The sequence below is a fragment of the Cornus florida genome, unplaced genomic scaffold, assembly GCF_030987335.1.
Source record: "Cornus florida cultivar Cherokee Brave unplaced genomic scaffold, ASM3098733v1 CherokeeBrave_3.0.0_Hap2_Chr03, whole genome shotgun sequence".
In the NCBI taxonomy this organism is placed as follows: domain Eukaryota; kingdom Viridiplantae; phylum Streptophyta; class Magnoliopsida; order Cornales; family Cornaceae; genus Cornus; species Cornus florida.
In genome coordinates, this window is record NW_026775573.1 from 824,976 (window position 1) to 847,530 (window position 22,555).

A 22,555-nucleotide genomic window follows, 5' to 3' on the forward strand; every position below is an offset into this window, starting at 1 on the left:
GGAGCTTCAGCCTGAATCACTTTAAAACTAATGACCACATCTGCAACAATTAGAGTAATAACATACAAACCATATCCCAAAGCCTGCCTCTATATATAACTCCCATCCTTACAACTAGTATTGAAGCTTTCGCAGAGACTCCGAAGTTCTTCCCAGAGCAATCATGATTCGCATACTAGGGTTTTTTGCAATCTTCTTACTAGTCTCAAGGTCAGCCATGACTGCACCTTCATGCCCAACTGTCGTCAATAAACTGACGCCGTGCTTGACCTACATAAAAGGTGGCACCAACCCATCCAAGAATTGTTGTAAAGGTGCTAAGGACCTAAATGATTTGGCAAAAGCCAAACCAGACCGCGTAGCTATCTGCAATTGCATAAAGCAAATATTGCCTGCCATTGGATCTTATGATCCTTCTCGCATTGCTAGTCTCCCCAAAAAGTGTAACTTGTCTATTAATCTTCCTCCTATAGACAAAAACTATGACTGTTCCACGTAAATCTCTCTCTCTCTCTCTCTCTCTCAACCACACACACATGCATGCTTACAAATATTAAAGAAACTATCTCATCTTGTTGTGCAGGATTTCTTTCCAAGGTTAGTTCCTGTTGCTGGCTAGAGTTTCACTGCAAAAAACTACAAGTATTACAAAATAAAGAGTTGCGGTGATTGGTTGATGATTAAGGAAAACATCAAATGGTACTTATGAATTACCAGTAAGTATTTTATGGAGAATCAGCTCTCTTGGGATGTATGGAAAAATAAAAAGAATAAACAGAATGGCGGTTAATAAATAATATATTCCATTTACGAAATCAAACCTGTCTCTCTCTCTCTCTCTCTCTCACACACACACACGTCCGGTAACCAACTACTGGTGCAAAATCTCATGGTTTTTTTGATAGCTTATGATCAAAAGTTTCAACATCATCTCTTGGTGCAGCTGCAGCAGAAACCACATGCTGCAATTGCAGTAAAATAGCTAGACTACTTGGTACTTATTGTAAACTTTACAAAAGTTATCACACAAAAGTAATATCAACCAATTCTTTGTACAAAATGGAGTGGAGCTCTCTCTCCAAATATGAATAAAGAATCTAAACAATTATTACCCTATACAATCACACGGAATCAATTGTCACTCGTAAAAAAAAATGTTCTCCACTAAATGGATACTGGGCAGAAATCAAGTAATAAATGAGAATTGTCACTCGTAATACACTGATTCTTCACCCGGTCAAGCTAACAAATGCACTAAATAGTTTCAACTTTTCGTGCTTTATTCAAACAAACTTTATCATTGGTGAACAAATCAATCTAATTTTTTAATGCGCATCATGTGCTTGCATGTACTTCCTCCATGGGTCAAAATTTAAAGATCTTAGAATGTACCAACTCAAAGATTTTATTTCTTTCTTTTTTCCCCTTTTCGGGGAAAAGAATACATGGTAAGATTCTTGTGCTTTCCAAATGATTGTTGTGTTCAGTATCCATCATAACACCAAGGATTATGAAAAATGAAACTAATATAACATAAATACTACCTGAAGTGCAACAACATCACTACAAAGCACAACTCTTCAAAATCATTAATAACTAAGACCCTGAAATTACTAGTGAAGGAAACTGATGATTCATTATTTTCTTTTATTCTTTATTGTACAACCACCTTATCCTACCCTAAATAATTAAAAGAGATGGAAAGGCCTCACCTTAAATCTAGGACTTCTCTTCATCTGATTGAGAGCATGGTGGGCCAGGGACAGAATCAGCAAAGAACTCCTCTACTGGGGGAAAAAAGAAGAAAGTGAAATTTTAGGCGGGATTATAGAGTGGGATATCGCTCATGGACAATAAAAGTTGATATGCAAAGAGACCATGATGTGTGACTGATATAAAAAGTCTTAATAGATCTATCACCTAACTGTCACCAACACGTGTTATTTAAAACTGGAGACCCAATGGACCCAAAAATGACCCCATAAGAGGAAATAAAGACTTCCACTTCAAAATGCTTAATTTTTCAATTATTAAAATTCAGATATAAAAGCATTATCTGACCCAATATTCAACTCTAATTCAAATATTTACAATAACAAATCAACACAGTCACTTTACTGGGAATAAAGATGAGCGCAGACAATAAACAATAAGAGTTTTCTTTCTCTTTGTTTCTTACTGTTTTGATAATTTCCTTAAATTATTCACCAATGTGAAAAAAATGTATACAGGTGGCACAAAAATTGTGTGACAAAAAGAAATAAGTTTATATAGGAGATTTTTCTTTAGCGGCTTCCATTCATGTCAATTAATTTTTGAGGTGTATAATGAGGACCTGAGCATAAAATAACTAACCACTGTTTAAGGAATTTCATTGGTCGATGTTACATACATGTCAAAAGAAAACTTCTACACGATTTTAATTCTGGAAATCAGGAAGAATACGACATAATGTTAAGTAGGATATGCTTAAATTACTTTTGCTAGTCTTTTGACAGCATTAGGGCAAATAGAGTGCTTGTCTAAATATTTTTTCCACTGATGGTGTATTGAAAATAAAGTTAAGTAACATTTTACAATTTACATTTTACATTTCATTTATGGTAAAAATTTCTCTTTTTAAGCATTTGGGACTAGTTTGTTACGCAGAAATGGAATGAAATAGGAATGGGAATGGAATAGTCATTCTCATTCTATATTTGGTTGCAAATATGAAAGGATGTAGGAATAAAATGATAATCACCATTCTAGGTCGTGGTGGTGATAGAATGTGGTAGCAGTGGTGGAAGGCGGAAGGCGGTGGCGGCTGCAGAAGGTGGGGATGGTGGTTTTTGGACTTGGAACATGATCGTTTATTGGAATTTTGTTTTTTTTTTTTAAGTTTTACTTGGGAATGGTCATTCCCACTTTAAATTTCATACCAAATAAAGAAATGGTTGGAATGGGCATTCCATTCCATTCCATTCCTGCGTACCAAACTAGGCATTGATTCATTTTCACATAGAGAACCGAGTAAATTGGATGTCATCAATAAATGACACATAATGGTTCCAGCAAGATGAATTCTATGGTAATATCATATAGAAATCCAAAGAGAAACTGTTTTCCATTCCCATCTAACAGTATATTTATAATACGTACCACCAATAGGGATGTCTAAACTTTCTGCCATATATATTTTTTTTGAGAAGTAATCTTTGTACCATATTTATCTCATTAGATCACTTCAGGGAAAAATTCTATATTTTGAAGTATTGGTATCTTTTAATTTTCGAAGATCTGGTTCTGATTTATTATTTTGATGCTCTTTACTACCCTAAATATCCAACCCGACTTAAGTGTGACATTAGGCTATGTTGTTGTTTCTACAACCTTTGAGCGGCTTCTAAACATTTCTTTTAAGTGCAAGGAAATAAATCTCCTGAAACAGAAAGTTAGCCCTTCATTCCCTCAAAATCTAATCATTTTCACTCAAATGCCCCAGAAACCTAAACAAAATTCCAATCTGCTTACCTATGTCATCTTGCTCTGGCGAATCAAGTAAAATATCTGAATCAGAAGGCAGAAATGGGGAATCAGAATAGTTCTCCAAGGCTCCTAGATCTGCAAACAATTTGAAGGCATCAAGTACAATCAATGAAAACATTATAAAATGAAGGCTAAGCTAAAGCAGCATTACACTTCTTTTAATATTCAGATCTAGTCTTAACTAATACTATGTGTCTCCATGCACGTAGGACATGGCATTTGCTTAAATCCACTATCATCTAAAATATTTTAGAATGCCATCACCATGATAAAACTATCGTATGTTGTTCAGAAGGCTAGGGCAAGTCTATTAATAGAAAGAATCTGAATGTGTGTGAAGGGATTTGTATAAGATGAATTAGCAATAACTATGTTTTATTAGAAAGACAAGGTAGTAACAAGCATGATTAATTTTCCAAAGATGTCGATATTTCCAAATAACAAGCTTGCATCTTGTTGACACTCCAGCCTTCTTTTTAGCATAAAATGTTAGTTGCTTCTAAATAAAAACTTTTCGGCTATTAATCGTATTTATTTTCATTAAGTTATATATATCAAATCTTCAATTAATACTTACAAAATAACTATAGACATGGAATTATTGAAGACTTAAAAATTTGCTTATAGGTCCAGAAGAATTGTACCAAGGATACTGTTCAAAAATTATATGAAAGTTTAGTTATTTAACAGAGCGGGTAGTTATGGTGTCATTGCCAAACAACATGACAACTCACATTATAGAGGCAATTAAAAGCCAAGAATCTTGCCAATTATAAAGTCCAAATTACCTCCTAAGTTTGACAAGTCTACTGTCAGATCTGAAAGACTGAAATTCCAAGGAACTTGAGCCAAAGATCCATAAGAGTCTCTAGAAACCCCAGCCCCACCATCAGCTGAAAGCTGCAATTCTACTGAACTTGCCACATCTGATGTAAATGCTATGTCAAGTGCTGATGTGTCTACTTCCATTTCTGACGCTGTAAAGGGGAAATGCCCAGTGGGTGCCACCGGTATTTGACTCACTGGCATCTCTGACATAGATGACATGGCACTGCTTGGTGGAATAGCAGGTGCTACATCTGCTGCATTGCTGCCCATTACCATACTTCAGAAAGAACAAAAACACTAGCCATCAGCAGAACTAGAGTGAGCAACATAAGTAGAAGATAAAAGAGAAACTGGAATCTTTCTTTTTTTTTTTTTTTGGTTAAGCAATAAGATTTTTGACTGTATAAAATAAGACAAGCCAATATATTGGCGTGAAATGGCAGCTTAAATGGCTACTTTTCACATTAAAGGCGTCATGAGTTTTCCCAAGTTGTGATGAAAAAAGAAAAAATAAATAAATGATTGTAATAGGTGTTATGGAATTAAATCATTTTCTTTCTTTCTTTTTTTTTTTTTTCTGGGTTCTTTCTTACACGGCATGTTAAATAAACCCATTCAGCTGATTATATTACTGATTCAAAGGGCATATTTTTCCATTGAATCTTGTTGAGTGCCACAATCCCAACATAACATTAAACATGTGTCCCCCCATGCTACGGTCCCCTGCAGTCCGAACACGGTGCCCTTAGTCAGCTAACCAAGAATCACAGGAATTTGCCCTGGAATCCGAATTCCATTCTGAGATTGGTTTTCCCTGCCTTACTCTGGGCTGGCAGGTGGGGTGAAGTGGATTCCATGGAAATTCGGGATCAAAGGGTATTGGATAACTTGCGATAGCGTATCGACAACCCTCCTCCTCCTCGAGGTCCTTCTTTTCCGATTTGGAGTTTGGCCAAAAGGCACAATAGGGTTTGGTGTGGAAAGGGACAGGGGCAACTCTAGGTTAATGAGAGCTCGTTCAAAGTTAGATGGAGGACTTGCCTGATTGTTTTGACTCTCCACACCCCCTTATCCCCCCTCCCCTGCTGGCTTTGAATATTTTTATACAGACATTTACATACATGGTGTACACATAAGGTTCATCAAGTAAGGTGTTGTCAACTAGATTTCTCCGTTGGGTATATGCTAAAATTGGATGAAACAACACTAAAAGTGGAAATACATAAACCAAGTTTACATCAATAGTCAAAGAGTGAAAAATATATGAAAAAGAGGAAGAAGCATGCCTTGTGATATAATCCACCATTTGTCAAATGCTTAATCAAAGGAAAACAAGATGAAGATGGGAACAGAATTCTCACTCATTCCCAGAATTCATCCGCATGGGATGGAAATTGCCCGGTGCAGGAACTCCATTAACCACATGGCAGCTAGAAATTCCAGAGCCCATGGAATCAATATGAGGATGACCTGTGGCTGGAACTGAAAGTTGCTGTTGGACGAAGTACCCCATAGGTAAGTTGTTAACTGCACTGCAAACAAGTGGTACTGAATAATGATGATAACAAATGATCTAAGAATGTGACAACATTCTATTAACCAACGTTCTTCGCGAGTAACTCTATACTCTCTCAAAAGACCCATGCTACTTCTTTTCAAATAAAGAAATATAGGAAAAATCAATTCTCAAACAATTTGAACTTTGCCAACTATTACACTGTCCCTTACAACTAAACAAAGGTACCCTACCCAGAAAATAATCCAAAAGGAACTGGCTGGAATCACCAGATATTATTTAAGGATAATTATAGATTAGATAAAGAGATGGGTGATATAAGGGGATGCAAATAGCACAAGTCAAGAAACGCATTATGACTTTCTTAAAAATTTCAGCCACAGGATTGCTATTCAAAAAATCAACTCAATGATCACACTTTTGAAACCCAGTTATTCATGGGAAAACAATTCAGTCTTGACCAGAAAATAAGAATAAATAAAATATGAGCTCAAGTTCTCGGGTGAGATTCAGTAAAAAGCTAAAACTGCAAAAATTTCCCAAAAGGAAAATATCTAAACAAATAAATAAATAGAACAAAAAGCACATATGCAAAGGACTTGATCATGAACATTATCATCAACAAACATTAGGCAGTCCCACAGTCATTTCCAAACAAATTTCTAAGACAATATTTTATTGAACTGATGGTTATTTAGGATCCTATAGAAGGGTTAAACCCTATATCTTACTTCTAATAAGCTTCATTTAATTATAATTGTGGAATTGGAAATGGAGAGATCTCATATCTTCACTTCCAAAATAATAATAATAAGAATAAAAGAAGTGTGCAATATTTCATGGTCGTATTAAATGATAAAAAAATGTATTGTGTAATATGTATCACCTCCAGGCAATAATCTGATAGAAAAGGCAACACTTGGTGATTTTTTCACAGTTTTGGTATCTGCCAAATTCGCATCATCCAAAAATTTCATTAATCACCATCCGTATCATGAGATAGTGTACCACAGACAGTTTGTATATAAAAGCAATGTAGTCTTCATCAAGGTGAAGATAAACAAATGCTAAGGCTGCTAATCATTTTAATCCCTCGGATGAAAGTGATGTTTCTATCTCATAAGATTCTTAATCCCTAAAACAGGAGAGCTTTAAACCCCTCAAACAGTAAACAGCACGCAGAAGGCAACTTTCAATAAGAACATCCTACTTGACTTGAAACTGAAAAAAACAATCCCTCTAAGTACCAAACCCACCAGACCTCCCTGACAACCCCTCCCAACACACGCAGAAAGCAATTCTATTCTCATCAATCAATTCCGTAGGAAGTGCAACGCATCATTCTTTAATATGAGACCGAACTACAGTAAAATAATGATGGCATTTTGTGCTTTTCCATGACAATAAGTTCAATAACAACATAAAGTGAGATTTTACCTGGCATGGAATGAATCCCATTCTGTATGGGAGCCAAAGAAACCTTTGGCTGTGTTAGATGATACTGATGCTCTAGCAAATGATTGAACAAGATAATTTGTTTCTTCAATTTTAGCCTTATATAATAAGCCCTGAAAAATTCTGCATTTTCTTCTTCCAACTTCTGCCATACTGAAACGACAGATAAAATGATAAATTCTAAAGGTATAGATAGCTGGGATGCCTAGAATGGGTTTAAAATACAAAGAATTAAAAAAATAGTATATGACTTTGTTAGTTACTTTAGAAGGTCATTTATACTTCATAAAGAAGCTGATGTCATATAACCGTGGAAATAATGTCACCACTTTGTCATCACATCATATTTGGCTAACGGCTCATGAAATCATTGATCAATTTTTAAAGAGAAGTTGAATGTTCCTTATACCAGCATAAATTCAAGTACGAAACTGATGAACCATTAAAACAAACTCATCTAATAATATGTGGACTAGGATGACAGAAGACATTTACAAAGGTTTGAATATGCCTACCCAAAGTAGTAAACCCGGGGTCTATTTTTGCACGATTCAAGAGGGTTTTTACTGCCTCATCTCTATTCATATACAACTGTAGACACCGTTCTATCAAATGCTGGACCTACAGAAAACCATATAAAATAAAAATTGAGGCTGAAATAGGAAACATGTTATCTGAGATTTGTTAAGTTAGTAAACACATATATAACGGAACAGACTGCCTTACAAGTTCAATATCGTCACGTGAAACTTTCCTGTTTTCATTGCTCGAAATGGAAACTGAACCTGAGTCTGCTATGGGAGGCTCTGCCTTCTTGTTATGTTGGTCACTTTGGGACTCATGTGAAACTTGGGTCAAGGATTGTACTCCTGGTGTGTTTTGTGGATCCTGTGACAACTTTTCCATTTGGTCTTAAACATCTAAAATAAAAAATATATCAAAAAAAAAAAAAAAAAAAAAAAAAAAAAAAAAAAAAAAAAAAAAAAAACGAAAAACCAACTTGGAAGGAGAATTTTACTATGCCTAAAGTTGAAAAGGAGGCTCCAAAGCTAAACAACCAACTTGACTCCCTGTTTTCAATGACAAAGCTAGCAATGATCCTTTTTTCAGGAAAGTACTACACATAAATCCGTGTCCTAACTATAATTGAAAACTGACCTCCTTGAGGGTGGCAGGAGATACTACTCAATCTAACGGATAGTGGTAAGTTAAAGTGCTTGTAATAATTATTTTTTTTGAACTCTTCTAAAACCACAATATACATGTGTATAATATTCAACACTCAAGAAAAGACGAAATTATGGAGCAGTGGTGAGAAAACAGATAAAAATTTCTGTGAAGATACTACTCAAACTAACCTGTTCGTCCTTCATTTCAGAAGAGTATAAACTGGCTGCAAGTCTTCATTAAGCTCTTCTATCTGACAGCTACGGCTAATATCATCTGATTCATCATGGTTAAATCTTTGCTTCTAAATCTACAGCATTTAAATAATTTGGTGTAGATTTCACCTGGAAAGAGGAATATTTCCATACAAAAGTTAACCATGCAGAAATTTGAGCCCCTCTATGTGAAATAAAAGTCAATGCCAAGTACTACGCATTCAGATAAAGAAATTTCATAGTACCAAAATCACAGTATGCATTCTGAATGATAATCCCTCAATTATGTTGACCTGATGAATTAACTGTAAATGATGAAAAACAAATACAGGAAACATTTCTAAATTTAATCAATTACATAGATACAAGAGAAAAAGGTATGATTCCCATATATATGAAATACAAATATGATATGTGTCACTGGTTGTCTAAAAGAGTTGAAGACAACCAGGAAATCCTTCAGGTACCAGCATTCTTGCAATACTTTGACTATTGAATTTCAAAGCAATTCTATGTGATTTATATATTATTTACCATGAAAACAAAACAACAAAATGGTAAACAAATTGTATGATGCACAAATTTCAGAATCAGAAAACTCCTGCTTAGTAATACATGCAGTCTGTTGCCATCTGATCGATTTCTTGAGCTTGGAAAGCTCTCATTTTTCACAAAATGTGCCTCGTCCCAAAGTACAGATTTATGTATTCCCATTGAACAAACAATAAAACCAGTCTGAAGATTCCCTCAGTTATCATTCCCATATCAATATTTAATGCAATCAAAGGCCTTCAATCAAAGTCACTAATTGTAAAAGAAATTATAATCACATTAATATTCTAAATTTATAAGTTGGTTCCTGCTTTCAGGAAAGATGAATGGTAACATACCGAATCCAATTCATTCAAAAATAAAAAATAAAAAATCCGATGAACAGGCAGATTGCACTTTTACCAATGCTAATCATAAGTGTTGCTAATACAAATTACAACTAATACCAAAAAATACAAATGATAAGGGCCACGATCAGTCATAAAATTCAAGAAGCTAAAATGACACCAGCACTAAACTTAGAAATCTGGTGTTTATCAATGAATCGATTCCACAGCGTGATTACTGATTAGCATTATCAAAACTGAAAAATCATATGTTGTTTCAAATATACAGATTCAACTGGGCATGACTAACAAAACAACTATAAGAATAATAATTAATTCATTAAATTGAGCCCTCTGACAAGCTCATCAGCATAACTAGCAATAACCAACTCCACATATATATAGGTTTTTTAGTAAAAATTTGGAGTAATCTTTTTAAATGTACTCGTTCGTTCTAAAAGTTCAATAAAAACTTGAGCAAAATTTTAAATATACAGTAGTTGAAGTCTATATAGATAATGTTTGAAAATGCGAGTTACACGCATACAAGCATCCATATATATACATATGTGTGACAGCGTGTGTATATATACACACAAACATAAATATACGCTCACACACATGAATACAAATGCCAAACGAGATTTGGTGAATAACTACCTTCTAAAGATATTTTAAGAACTCCAAAATGATAAAAACTCACTTGGTGTCGACGAATTTTGGAATCCCACCTGTTGACAGCTTGAGATTCAAGAAAAAAAATTGAAGGCCCTACGGAAATAGCTTCACGAAATTACAAAGGAAAAAAAAAAAAACAAAAAACAAAAAACAAAAGCGTAAGAGATAGAGTGTAATTACGAGTTCAAGAACATTTGGATGTGTCCTCCATGGAAGCTAAGCTAAGGAGCATTAAGAGGTTTCACAGATATATATATATTTATATATATTATTTGATGATATTTGCATGAGAATATAGAGAAATTAGAGTGGTGAGAGCTTCAAAAGAAGTGTGGAGTGTGTAGGGTTTGTGTGATTGAGGTGGCTGAAGAGTTCGTGAGAAACATCATTTGAAAGGTGAAGTGGAGGAGACGTCGAATGGGAAGTTTGAGAAACAGGAGGAAAAAGAAAAATATCACCTAAATGAGTATGGTAATTTTAATTTATTTGTTTTCCCTTTCCTAGCCAATAATATATGAGCCGAGTGACAGATAAATAGAAAATTTCTGCCGAAAAGAACACCGAATCGGACTTAACCTAGCTGCCTCAGACAATTTCATTACAAGTACGATGCTAACTTCTTTTTCTCTCTCTTCCTCTTTGTTTCTCTCTCCTGTTCTTCGTTAATTCTTCTCATCTATCTTCTTTTTATAAAATTATTGGTCAAATTTTTCTAGATTAATTCTAGTTAGAGATTGGTCCAAATGTTTAGATAAAAGTATTCACGTATCAAAGCTTTTGTTTGATTTTCATGAATACAAAATTTAAAGAAATAATAGTTGTTGTTTTTTTTATTTTGTATCTTTTATATTGGCGAAACATGAAAATTTTAATTTTTTTTTATCTTCAATTTTGAATAAAGAAGAAAAACTCAAAATTAGAAGAAGCAAGGAGAGAGAAACAAAGAGGCTCACACGTTATATTGACCAAATTCTTTGGAAAATCAAATCAAAAAACATTCAAAAAGAGATTTGAAAAAAAAATTAAGAATAATTTTTTATTATTTTATCTTAATTGCAATATTATATTTTATTAGAAAGAATAGATAATTAGATAAATTACAAACTCTTTAATTAAGCAATTTACAAATTCTATCAAATTTGAGTTCACTGTATTTTGGGATTTCAAATCTGATGAAATTCAACTCCTTTTTAGATTTAATTCAATCCAAATACTAAAATTTTTATTTTGAATTCCAAATCTCACCAAATCCTGACATTTTTAACACAATCATCATTTTTTAAAATGCATACAAAATGTATTATCAAACGTCTTATAATTGAATTCCAAATCTTATAAGTATCATGTTGTTAAGTGGTAGGATTACTTTTAATAGTCCGCAAAACCTTGCAATTTTTTTTCACTACTCCAATAACTAATCACTAATATCTAACATTGTTACATAAAATATATATATATATATGGTCCACTTCCTGCTTTTATTAAGCCACCGCGTCCTTTGTTGTGTTCACTGTATCAATTTTATTTACTACGTAGCAGTAATTATATAGATACAATGATGTAAATAATGTTACATCATTGTATAAAATTGATACAGTGAACACAACAAAGGACGCAGTAGCTTAATAAAAGCAGGAAGTGGACCCTAGGATATTTTTGTAATGGTCCCTACGATATTATTAATTATTAGGCATAAGACGCCTGTGTTTCACTTTCCCAGTAAACAGTAGTAGTAGTAGTAATGAACAGGAGGTAGAAAAATGATGGTTGTTGACCACAATAAGTTGAATCCGTCACTATAATATTGTTCTTTTAATGTGTGATATATATAGCGGATCAAAAATATATTTGGAAGGGTTAATATATTTTTGGTTCGGAATGTTTAAAATGTCAATTTCGTTTATTTGGACGTAAATATTTTTTAATTTTTTAGTTTTTGGTATTTGATTGTAGTAGAATATTTACGAAAAAGAAAATATTAAAATTTAACAAAAATTACTTATTCATCAATTTTTGATAAGTTATTTTATATGGTCCGCTCGATGAATTTGACCTCAATTTCGACATAAATTTTTATTAAATATCTACAAAATAAAAATAAAAAAATATTAAAATATTTTTCAAAACAAACAGATTATATTTGTCAAGATGGTGTTATGTGAAATGATATAATATGCGTATATGATATATATGCAGCAACAAAAGAAGGATATAGTGGTGAATTGAATGAACGTCTCTTAATCGTTAATCGGGCTTCTAAGATAATGAGGGGACGACTAGTGTAATTCAGAGTTGTGACCTCCCCCACAATAGTTTATGTGGTGGGAGCTCACTTGCTGCAGTTATAATGGTCCCTACTTGAGAAATCTTCTTGGCCATCGACCAGATCCTTGATTTGGAGATTTTGTATTGTCCAGTGGTCACCAATTTGTCTCGCATATATCACACTCATATCTATAATAATTGGGGTGTTTGCCACTAGGAAGAAGTTGGGGGAATTAATATTAATAATAATATTAATAATAATATAAGCATGTTTATGGTGAATGGATTGCTTATTTTCACCGCATCCTTCTTCTCACCATTAGATTTCTATAAAAATTATGATTTTGTTTGGTCCATTTTTTTTGTTTTATAAATATTGAAAATTAAAATTTGCTTGGCTAATAGTTTTTAAGAATTGTTTTTTAAATATTTAGTTAGAAGAAGTTTTTTTTTTATTTATAATTTTTTATTTTCTGATTTGACATACCAACCACTGCCTCTAAAACACTTGGTCTTATGCATTTATGTTCCTAAAATTTTAAGTACGGAGCTTCATTGCATGTTGACAATGTTGGAGTTTATTTTGTTTGTTATTTTTCTATTTGCTAAATCATGGGATAAAGTTGTTTTTGGGAATTTCATTGTGGAACGTTGGACATCCAATCAAATCTATTTTTTCAAAGCTCACATTATTCACAAAATATCTAAAAATATCAAAGTCAAAAATTCTAAAAATATGAGGGAGGAAGTGGGAATAGAATCATTTAACAACCCTCTATTTTTAAATTTAAATTGCAACAAAAAAATATATTCTATTTATATCGAGAGCTCCCTTATGACAAAGATATGATTTTTTTTTATTCAATTATACAATTGAGACAGATTTTTTAATTATGTGTAAAAATCAAATTATCTCTCGCAATTCATTGATTGGATAGAGAACTTACATGATAGGCTAAACAAATGCAATACAATGAACAACCAAATAAGTTCTCTAATTTTTATGGTGTGTGTATTTATTTGAAATTTTAAAAAAAATATATATATATAAAGAGAATATGTTAAAAAAAAAAAAAAAGTAAATAGGGAAAGTCATTATTAATAGGTTGGTGACACTTGTGACATGCTAGTGTCTGTGTTTGTAGTACACATTTCCCTATGAAAGTGAATCACACATATCCTGCAATTGAATGTCAACGTAACCACGAGTCACAGTCAGCTGTCGGTGGCACACGTGTCGAGATGGATGTGGCGAATCGTGGCGAATCGTTTGGCCGTTCAAAATCCCGCTACGATTGTCTTGCCTCTTTGACATTTATATGGCCCGATCGGCTACTAATAAAATATCACACTCTCATTGGGATCCACTCAGAGCTCCAACCCACCGTTTTTCTTCCTTTGTCGACATGGGCATTTCGATTACATTCTCTCTCTACAATATTTCCAACCATCACCATTTGTATAACAGCGCATCCAATGCTAAAATTTATTTTCCCATGCTAAATTTATATTTTGACAAGTATTATAATGACAAAATATTATCAATTCAGTTCTAATAGTACATTTCACACAAAATATTATTTTTTAAGACAACCACTATTCTTTTTCAACAACCATTCTCACCATTCATATTTGCATCAATAATATTAATATTAGGCCCATTCCAAGTCAAGTTGTAAACATTAGAAGAAACTAAAATTAAACCTAATTAAAAAGAAGTACAAATCTAAAATATCTGGTCAAAAAATGACAAAAAAAATAAATTTTTTATAATTTTTTTTACCACTATTTGTGAATTAATTTTTTTATATAATTTTTTTCGAAAATTTATATATATATTATATATATAATATATATAGAGATGCGAGTGGGTGATGACTGGTGAAAAATGGCACCGTTTTAGGAAACGAGAGACTTGCCAAAAATATTTGACAGCTGTCATATATTGGAAGAAATTTGGGAACCTCAAATTTTTGAGAGCCCATTGGAGAAACTTTTTTTTTACCCAACTCTCGTATTTTGGTTTAAGAGGCCCAAATGAGAGAATATTGGAGTTGCTCTAACAACTCATTATATTTTGTTTTATACACAATTTAATTCAAATAAAAATAATGTTGCGATGTTTTTGTAACCCATAGATTTAAACCCGGAAATACTTTGATAAATAAGATAAAATAATGGAGTCAGATAGAAGAATATGCAAAGACATCATACAAACAATTAGTTTGAAAATCAAGTTCTAAAGTTTTACTAGCAAATTCAAGCCATTATTTCAGGAAACTGATTTTTCTTTGCATTTTGATTTAGAATTTATGGAGGTGCAAATAAAAAAACATTATTACAAATGTTATTAAATTCCCAAAAAGAAAATATAGGTAACTAGATTATGGAATTTACAAGAGTAGGCGGTGGATTGCTGCCACTCAACTTCCCAAAAACATTTGCATATTCTTTTGGTTAAGTAACCTGTGAAATACTCTCACGTCCTTTCAAAAATAAATAAATAAATCTGTAATGATCGGCATGAATTTTTCCATTTGAAGATCAAAATTTAAATTTACCAGAACAGCCAAAGCTACAAATCTATTTAGAACGCAAGCCAGGGATGTTTTTGAGGCCCATTTTGCCGAGGACGAGCTTGGGAATTGCTGGAGGGTTGTCGAGCCCCATGCAACGGCTAAACTCGTTTGCAAGCTCCACAAGTTTGCACTTGTCGCGTCCAACATTCTTATTGGAATTGTAGTAACCAAGCCATGCCTGGTATGCTGCTTCTTTGCTCTTCATCTCTACATGGGATAATGCTCGTTCTACCTGTTCAGTTTAAGATGGTATTATTACTTAAAAGCTCCCTGTAGTTTATTCGCATCAACAATGAGATTTTGCATATATACTGCACCTTTTTATTGGAAGACGGAAACAATAAAGTTAAATTAGACACATGGCAAATGCATAATGTTTATGCAAAACTTTGTTAACTTTGATTCAGGGAATTACTGAATGCTTGATGGTGAAAACCCAACGAAAGATACCAGATAATGAAGTGTGAATTTTCATCTATGCTCACCTTTTTCCTCATGTCTGGATCAACTGCAGGTACCAGAGCCTTTGTAACTGGCAAATCCTTAATGGTAGATAGAAAGAATTCTTCCCAAGGTGCCAATAACAGTATCCCTTGTCCTTCTTTACCTTTACGCCCAGTTCTACCAAGCCGATGTATATACTGCTCTCTATCAGACGGCACGCCCACCTATAACAGCAAATATAATTTTGTCAATCCATGAATTGAGTGGTAATTCATATATAACCTCAACGTGGCTTACAAAAAGCTAAATTCTAATTTAACCATAACAAGATAGCTGAATTTATAGAACAGAGACAAGTCTCTCGCTCATCCTAACACTATGTTTGCCTCACAAAATCCCTACACTAAATTGTGTCGTTAGGGCTACGGATGATTAAATCAGACATGCAGTTAGGTTCCAATGAAAGGTACACAAATGCCTCTGTTCAGCATGAGATTATACACACAATATCTAAAGTCCTACTGCAAACTCCTAACATAAAGGCTCCTGTTTCATATGAGGTGAATACACAAATGCCTCTGTTCAGCATGAGGTTATACACAATATCTGAAGTCCTACTGCAAACTCCTAACATCAAGGCTTCTATTTCATATGAGGTGAATACATAACTGATAGTATGCAGAATTCAAATTTTTAGAGCAAGGAGAAATTAGTGTGCTACCTGTATAACAAGGGTAACATCCGGATAGTCTACTCCACGTGCAGAAACATCGGAAGTCACAAGAATAAGACTCTTTGACTTCCGAAATTCATCAGAAACCCTGGTTCTGTAACTCTGAGGCTTTCTAGAATGGATTTCTCGAACATTCAAGTTCAACTCACCTAGAAAGTCAGCTACAAGTCTAGTCACCATTGCAGTTGTGCAAAATACAAGAACCTGCACAAAATAGTTCAGAACAATGATGAAGCAGATTGTGATAATGTTGATCAAAAAAGTTTTAGTAATTTTGAGTATCACCAAAATGTTAATGCAAAAAGGAAAAATAATAGATGTTCAATAATCCAGACTTACGAGGCACTTCCAATATTTTCATCTTCCATAAACATTTACATTTTCACATAAACTCAAACAAATGGAAGAAATACTTATGGAAAGTGTAATGAAAAATATTTCAGAAAATACAATTCTGAATTACAATCCATACCTTATAATCAAGGTCATCTGCAATATGCTCTTTCAACAGAACATAGAGCAGTGAAAAGTGCTTATCTAAAGGAGCAACAAGATGCATCTGTCTGACCTGAAATGATAAAAATTTTAAAATTTGAGATGTCATGATATTCATATTATTGATCAAAATACACATAAAAAGCAGTTAACAAATGTCAGTTACCTGTGCGTGTGTCTCCTCAGTACCCTCTTGAACTGTATTGATAAATTCATGATCTCTTTTCAAAGCAATATTGCAGATCATACGGACCTTCACCACCAAAAAAATAATAATAATAAATAAATAAAATCTTGTTCAGAATTTTCTTCAAATTTACAACTCATTACAACAGACAAATGAGAAAGAAACCTCTTTTGGGACTGTGGCAGAAAACAGAAGCGTTTGCCTCTGCTTTGGAACTGCAGCTATGATTTTTTCTATGTCTTTACGGAATCCCATGTCTAATAAATGATCAGCTTCATCAAGCACAAGGACTTTCACACCCATCAGCCGAGTTGCAAATCCTGCAGTATTCTCAATATGATCCTTGAGCCTTCCAGGTGTAGCTACAAGGATCTGAGTTAAGATGAAGTTAGTTATTGCAACATTACGATAACAACATCTATACAGCAAGTCGCGCAGCAATATATGCATACAGTGAAGAATTAAAAGTAGATCACCTGTACCAGGGGATCCCTTTAAAGTGAAAACTCAAAATGGAGTATGTTCACTTAGGGCCAGTTTGGCAACCCTTTTTGTTTCATGTTTTGTGTTGTATATGATGTACTGTACCAAAGCAAAACACCAAAACGCATTTGGTAACTTTTGTTGCAATTTCAATAGTACCGCATTTGTGGCCAAAGAGAGACCCAAATCGGAAACACTAAATTGGTGTTTCCTAATGTTTTCGCACTGTAGCAAAAGTCCTGTAGTGGTGAACTGTTCCCCACAAAAAAACTCAAGTTGGCCTTTTTTAACTAGCTTTTTGTTTCCCAATATTGCAACATTTTTTTACCAAACATGTTTTCACAGTAGCAATGAACAGAACCCCCAAAAAAAACTCCAGGTGGCCTTTTTAACTAGCCTTTTTGTTTCTCAATTTTGCAACACTTTTTTACTTTAATGTTTTTGCTTCCAAAAATCTTAGAACATATTTTACGTTACCAAACATATTTTCAATCACTAATGAACACAATCCACAACAAAAACTTAGATTCTATTTTGGATGAAACAAAAATTTAAAACGAGGTTGCCAAACAAGCCCTTGGTAACTAGTCTGTGGTGTTATCTCTCACTTCTCCTTATGCAAGCAGTCATGATACTCAGGTTTTGTTATGTTTTATTGAATGATAAGCATCATTAACCCAATTTAGTGCGTGGTTCAGTGGATCACCTGAGTGGATGATGATACATGCATTGTCTCTTGCAATGAGGGAAAAACTCACCTGGCAAGGGTTGGCTTGCATACGTTTCTGTTCCAGCCCAAGTCTTGTACCTCCTATCACAACTTGAACACCAAGAGAAGGATGATACTTCAAGAGGGTGTTAGCCTCAGCAGCAGCTTGACTAGCCAACTCTCGAGTTGGACATATTACAAGCACAAGAATCGGGGGTCGCTTTTGATCGCGACTAAGAGGTGGTGATTTTACAATTACTTCAATTGATGGAAGCTGAAATTAAGAATTTTAACAGTAAGTACACTAAGAACTCCCTATTATCTTTTACATATGATGAGTTAAATCAAAGACAGTTAAAGGAAAGTTAACTACAGGTCCTTCCTACAAATTCTCTAATGAACTTGTACAGTTGTACTCCAAACTCAAAAGTTCATTCTAAATTCAAAAAGATAGCCAGATTAACATCGCTTCCTTTTTTTTTATCTAGTAAAAACACTATTTTCTCTAAAATAAAGGAAAAAATCGACAGAGCATGAGTGAATGAAAATTTTATCCCTATAATTTAACTTTCTTCCTAAGGGTAAACTCATAATTCAGTGGAATTCGTTCCATGTAAACAGTTTGCTATCTTTACTGTTTAATTTTGAAAAAATAAAAATGATTCCTTACAAAGGAAATTTTCATGATTCTAAAAACAAAAATGCCAATTAACCTTTACATGATACATAAGTCAACATGCATTTGTGAAATCACAAAAGATGAAGCATTTTACCAAAAATGCTACAGTTTTCCCAGTGCCAGTTTTTGCTTTGGCGAGAACATCCTTACCTAGAAACACAATTAATTACAACAGCCATTGTTATCATATAAAAATTACAAAATAAATCATATGAAAATAAGCATATTGAGGACAATGTAGAAAGGACAATGTAGAAAGAAGTATGATCTTTGATGCACACATGATTGGGTTAGAATGATGGGGTCAATATTTTCTAGTAACATCCTATGTAACACTGTTGAATACAGGATCATATTCACAGGATCTACGTGATTCAAATCAAAGGAATTTACATATCAACAAAACTTCCATGATGCCAACTGCACAGTCCTATAAATCAACTTTTTATCTATCTAATTCTAATTAACTTATAAGAGTCCTCTTTTGAACCCAGTTATCAGGATGCAAATTCATGTCTTCTTTGTTAAGAAATGAATTCTTATAATCCATGTTCACTTAATCCAGCAAACAAATGCAATCAATGGCTGTTGGAAAATCAATAATAAAATGTTAGTTGATAAATACCCATAATATTATAACAAAATTATCATAATATTCAACCATGTAATTCTTTCATTATTTTGGAAAAGAAACTGAGAATTAAAAATAAAAATATGGCACCGAGTCGGAATCATTTACTTTCAGATTATATGTTTTTGGAAGGAACAAACCTTTGAGAATGACAGGAAGTGTTGCCTCCTGTACCACAGTCATCTTCTCATATCCAACATCCTTGATTCCTTTTAATGACAAGGGAGAAATCGAACATTGATCAAACCTGTGGACATTTACATAAATCTACAGGTCAGGTGAACAAGCCCTTTGTCATTTAGTTCTGCCCCAGTTATAACACACTCCAATGTATGTTCTTATTGTCTCAACACACACAACTTTTTGCGGTTCTCTTGTTCTTGTAGTGCTGTAAAATGTAATCAAATAACTTTTCCACAACTAAATGCAACGATCTTTGTTGTACATCACCAAACTAGCTTAAACCACTTTCAATCATTATGTTTTCAAATCTCAATGAATAATTAGTTTTTCTAATATGCCATTCATGATTCAACAGTTTCAACATCCTCCATCGGGCCACATTTATTTCTTGAGACAAACTGGTTCTCATTCACCAAACATTTTACACTAAAGAGTAGACACTTCATTATTATTATAAAAAAATTCCTTTCATTCGGCTTACAAAAATAATAGAACAAATTGCTGCTATAGGCATCCAATATTCAAAAAACACTCATTATAAATTTCTACAAATGATATTATGCCGTTGCTCACATTCCATGGCAATGGCTTCCTCACAATCGAATTGCAACCGAATATGCTAGGAAAAAACTACGCAGCGGATTTTTCTGTTCATATGTGACTATGTAATAGGATTAAGTAAATGCATATATATAAAGAAATAGGTTGTGGAAAAAACATACCTGGTCTCACTAAGGTAGGAATCACTCTTTCCAGGTGAAGATTTGGGTTTAATGGACCTACTATCTTCTTCATTGGTAGATCCAGAGAAAAGACTTCCATCCTTAAGCTCGTCATCACTATCATCTTCTTCTTCACTATCTTCTTCACTATCTTCCTCACTAATCAATTGGCCAAACCTAGCCATTGACTTACCTTCCTCCTCCTCCTCCTCCTCCTCCTCATCATCATCAGCATCATCATCATCATCATCAATTATTTCTTCATCCGATGTAACAAAACCTCCCCTTTGCTGACCTTTCCCGCTTCTCTTTAATCCTCCTCCACCACCACCACCAGCCCCTCCTCCCTGCCCATACCCAGATTCTGAACCTCTCACCCCTCCTCTCCTCTCCATTGAAAAATTCTTCCCCGCGCTTGAATCATTCTCTCTCCTCGGTGATGTAAACCTCTCATTTTTTCGATCAAGTTCACTACCAAACCGCCCTTTCCCTGTAGAATTCCGAGGAAATGACTGGAATGAGTCATTCTCTCTCCTCGGCGATGTAAACCTCTTATTCTTTCCATCCAATTCACTACCAAATCGCCCTTTTCCTGAAGAATTCCGAGGAGATGATTGGAATGAATCATTCTCTCTCCTCGGCGATGTAAACCTCTTATTCTTTCCATCAAATTCACCACCAAACCGCCCTTTCCCTGTAGAATTCCGAGGAAATGACTGGAATGAGTCATTCTCTCTCCTTGGCGATGTAAACCTCTCATTCTTTCCATTCAATTCACTACCAAACCGCCCTTTCCCCGTCGAATTCCGAGGAGATGACTGGAATGAGTCCCGGGGACTCCTCCTATTTGACACCCTGTAGTCATCCGATTCACCCTCCCTTCGCCTCTTAAACGATGAGCCTGCATCCCTCCCGCCTCTCTCATCTCTAGGCCTACGCCTATCTCTGCCTGAATCATTGTCACCGTCATCGTCGCTCTTTAAGCGAGTACGAAACGAGTCAGACTTCAGCTCACTAACCCAGTCACTGAGTTCAGCCTCGTCCTCAATCAGACTCTTGGAAGCCCTAACCTCTGAGCTCGAATCCGCCCTGGGTCGGAACGAGCGAGTCGAGAATCGACTAACACCAATTTGTTGCGGTGGTGGTGGTCGCTGGGTGGATAAAATGGGAAGCCCTCCAAGTTTTTTCGAGCGGGATTGATACCTGAGCTTCAATGGAAAGATCCGAGAGAAAATGGGGATGACCCGGGAGGGTTTGATGGGTGTGTTGGGATTCATGGCAGAGAAACGGGTCACCGGAAGAGATGGGTTGAGTAGGCGGAGGTGTGGGAGGAGCTTGACTGGCATGCTAGATATATAGGGTAAATATGAAACGGAAATGACTTAAAAACCTGTCTATCCGAGTTAACGGTAGTAGGTTTGCAGTGAAACGAGCGGCATCAAGGGGAACTTGAACTGGGTTTCGCCGGAAGTGTTTAGGGTTGCAACGGCGTGAATGGAAGGGATGAGAGAGATAGGGTTTAAGCTCTCTCTACTCCACTAGAGAGAGGTTTAGGGAAGGTGAAATGAATCGCTTATATGGGATTGCAATGCGAAAATTAGGTCGTTATTACAATTCTTGAGTCACTCCATTATTTTACTACTTTATTGGTTGGCCCAGTTTGGCCCTTGGGCTTGTTAGGGGTTTTCCTCCTCTTGTTGGTCCGAGGTTTAGGGAAGGTGAAATGAATCGTTTATATGCGATTGCAATGCGAAAATTAGGTCGTTATTACAATTCTTGAGTCACTTCATTATTTTACTACTTTATTGGTTGGCCCAGTTTGGCCCTTGGGCTTGTTAGGGTTTTCCTCCTCTTGTTGGTCTGTATTTTGTTTGGGCTTTTCTACCTTAGGTCTTTCTAATTTTCCATTGATGGAGCCTTGTTTTCATTTCCCCTGTGTACATATATTTCTTCAGTTTATTCCTTGCTTAACAACCTCTCGGTTTGGTTTTGACGGAATTTTATGATGAAAAGTGAAAATAAAGTGAATGAAAAGAAAATTAAATATGAGAAAAGTTTTAGCCATCTTATTTTCAAAATACACAGTCATAATGGGTGTTTTGACTTTTGATAATAATAATATAATTACTTATATTAACTTTTAAATTGTTTATATGCGAAAAGTTTTAGCCATCTTATTT

The 22,555-nt window shown here is 34.5% G+C and overlaps 3 protein-coding genes across 13 annotated transcripts; 1 reads left to right on the forward strand and 2 right to left on the reverse strand.

Moving 5' to 3' along the window:
- Nucleotides 1-217: 217 nt before the first annotated feature.
- Nucleotides 218-982, forward strand: LOC132300914 (non-specific lipid-transfer protein-like). Its single transcript, XM_059798221.1, has 3 exons — nucleotides 218-495; nucleotides 584-597; nucleotides 906-982. The coding sequence occupies exons 1-3, from the start codon at nucleotides 218-220 to the stop codon at nucleotides 980-982; spliced, it is 369 nt and encodes a 122-aa protein (XP_059654204.1).
- Nucleotides 983-1,389: 407 nt separating this feature from the next.
- LOC132298910 (uncharacterized) lies at nucleotides 1,390-10,893 on the reverse strand. 11 transcript variants are annotated; one of them, XM_059795273.1, is made up of 11 exons: nucleotides 10,446-10,887; nucleotides 10,291-10,318; nucleotides 8,955-9,002; nucleotides 8,686-8,838; nucleotides 8,054-8,247; nucleotides 7,843-7,948; nucleotides 7,310-7,480; nucleotides 5,718-5,883; nucleotides 4,317-4,633; nucleotides 3,514-3,603; nucleotides 1,390-1,787 (listed from the first exon to the last, which is right to left on the reverse strand). In XM_059795273.1, the coding sequence occupies exons 5-11, from the start codon at nucleotides 8,231-8,233 to the stop codon at nucleotides 1,720-1,722; spliced, it is 1,098 nt and encodes a 365-aa protein (XP_059651256.1). In that variant the 5' UTR covers nucleotides 8,234-8,247; nucleotides 8,686-8,838; nucleotides 8,955-9,002; nucleotides 10,291-10,318; nucleotides 10,446-10,887; the 3' UTR covers nucleotides 1,390-1,719. The 11 variants fall into 11 exon arrangements, with proteins under 11 accessions (XP_059651256.1, XP_059651253.1, XP_059651250.1 ...); XM_059795270.1 differs by having other exon boundaries at nucleotides 8,955-9,014; XM_059795267.1 differs by having other exon boundaries at nucleotides 10,291-10,358.
- Nucleotides 10,894-14,847: 3,954 nt separating this feature from the next.
- Nucleotides 14,848-21,952, reverse strand: LOC132298912 (DEAD-box ATP-dependent RNA helicase 31-like). The gene is made up of 10 exons (XM_059795277.1): nucleotides 20,376-21,952; nucleotides 19,611-19,717; nucleotides 18,934-18,989; nucleotides 18,210-18,434; nucleotides 17,134-17,340; nucleotides 16,948-17,034; nucleotides 16,759-16,854; nucleotides 16,275-16,490; nucleotides 15,595-15,777; nucleotides 14,848-15,341 (listed from the first exon to the last, which is right to left on the reverse strand). Exons 1-10 carry the CDS (start codon nucleotides 21,719-21,721, stop codon nucleotides 15,114-15,116), a joined length of 2,751 nt encoding a protein of 916 aa, XP_059651260.1. The 5' UTR covers nucleotides 21,722-21,952; the 3' UTR covers nucleotides 14,848-15,113.
- Nucleotides 21,953-22,555: the final 603 nt, after the last annotated feature.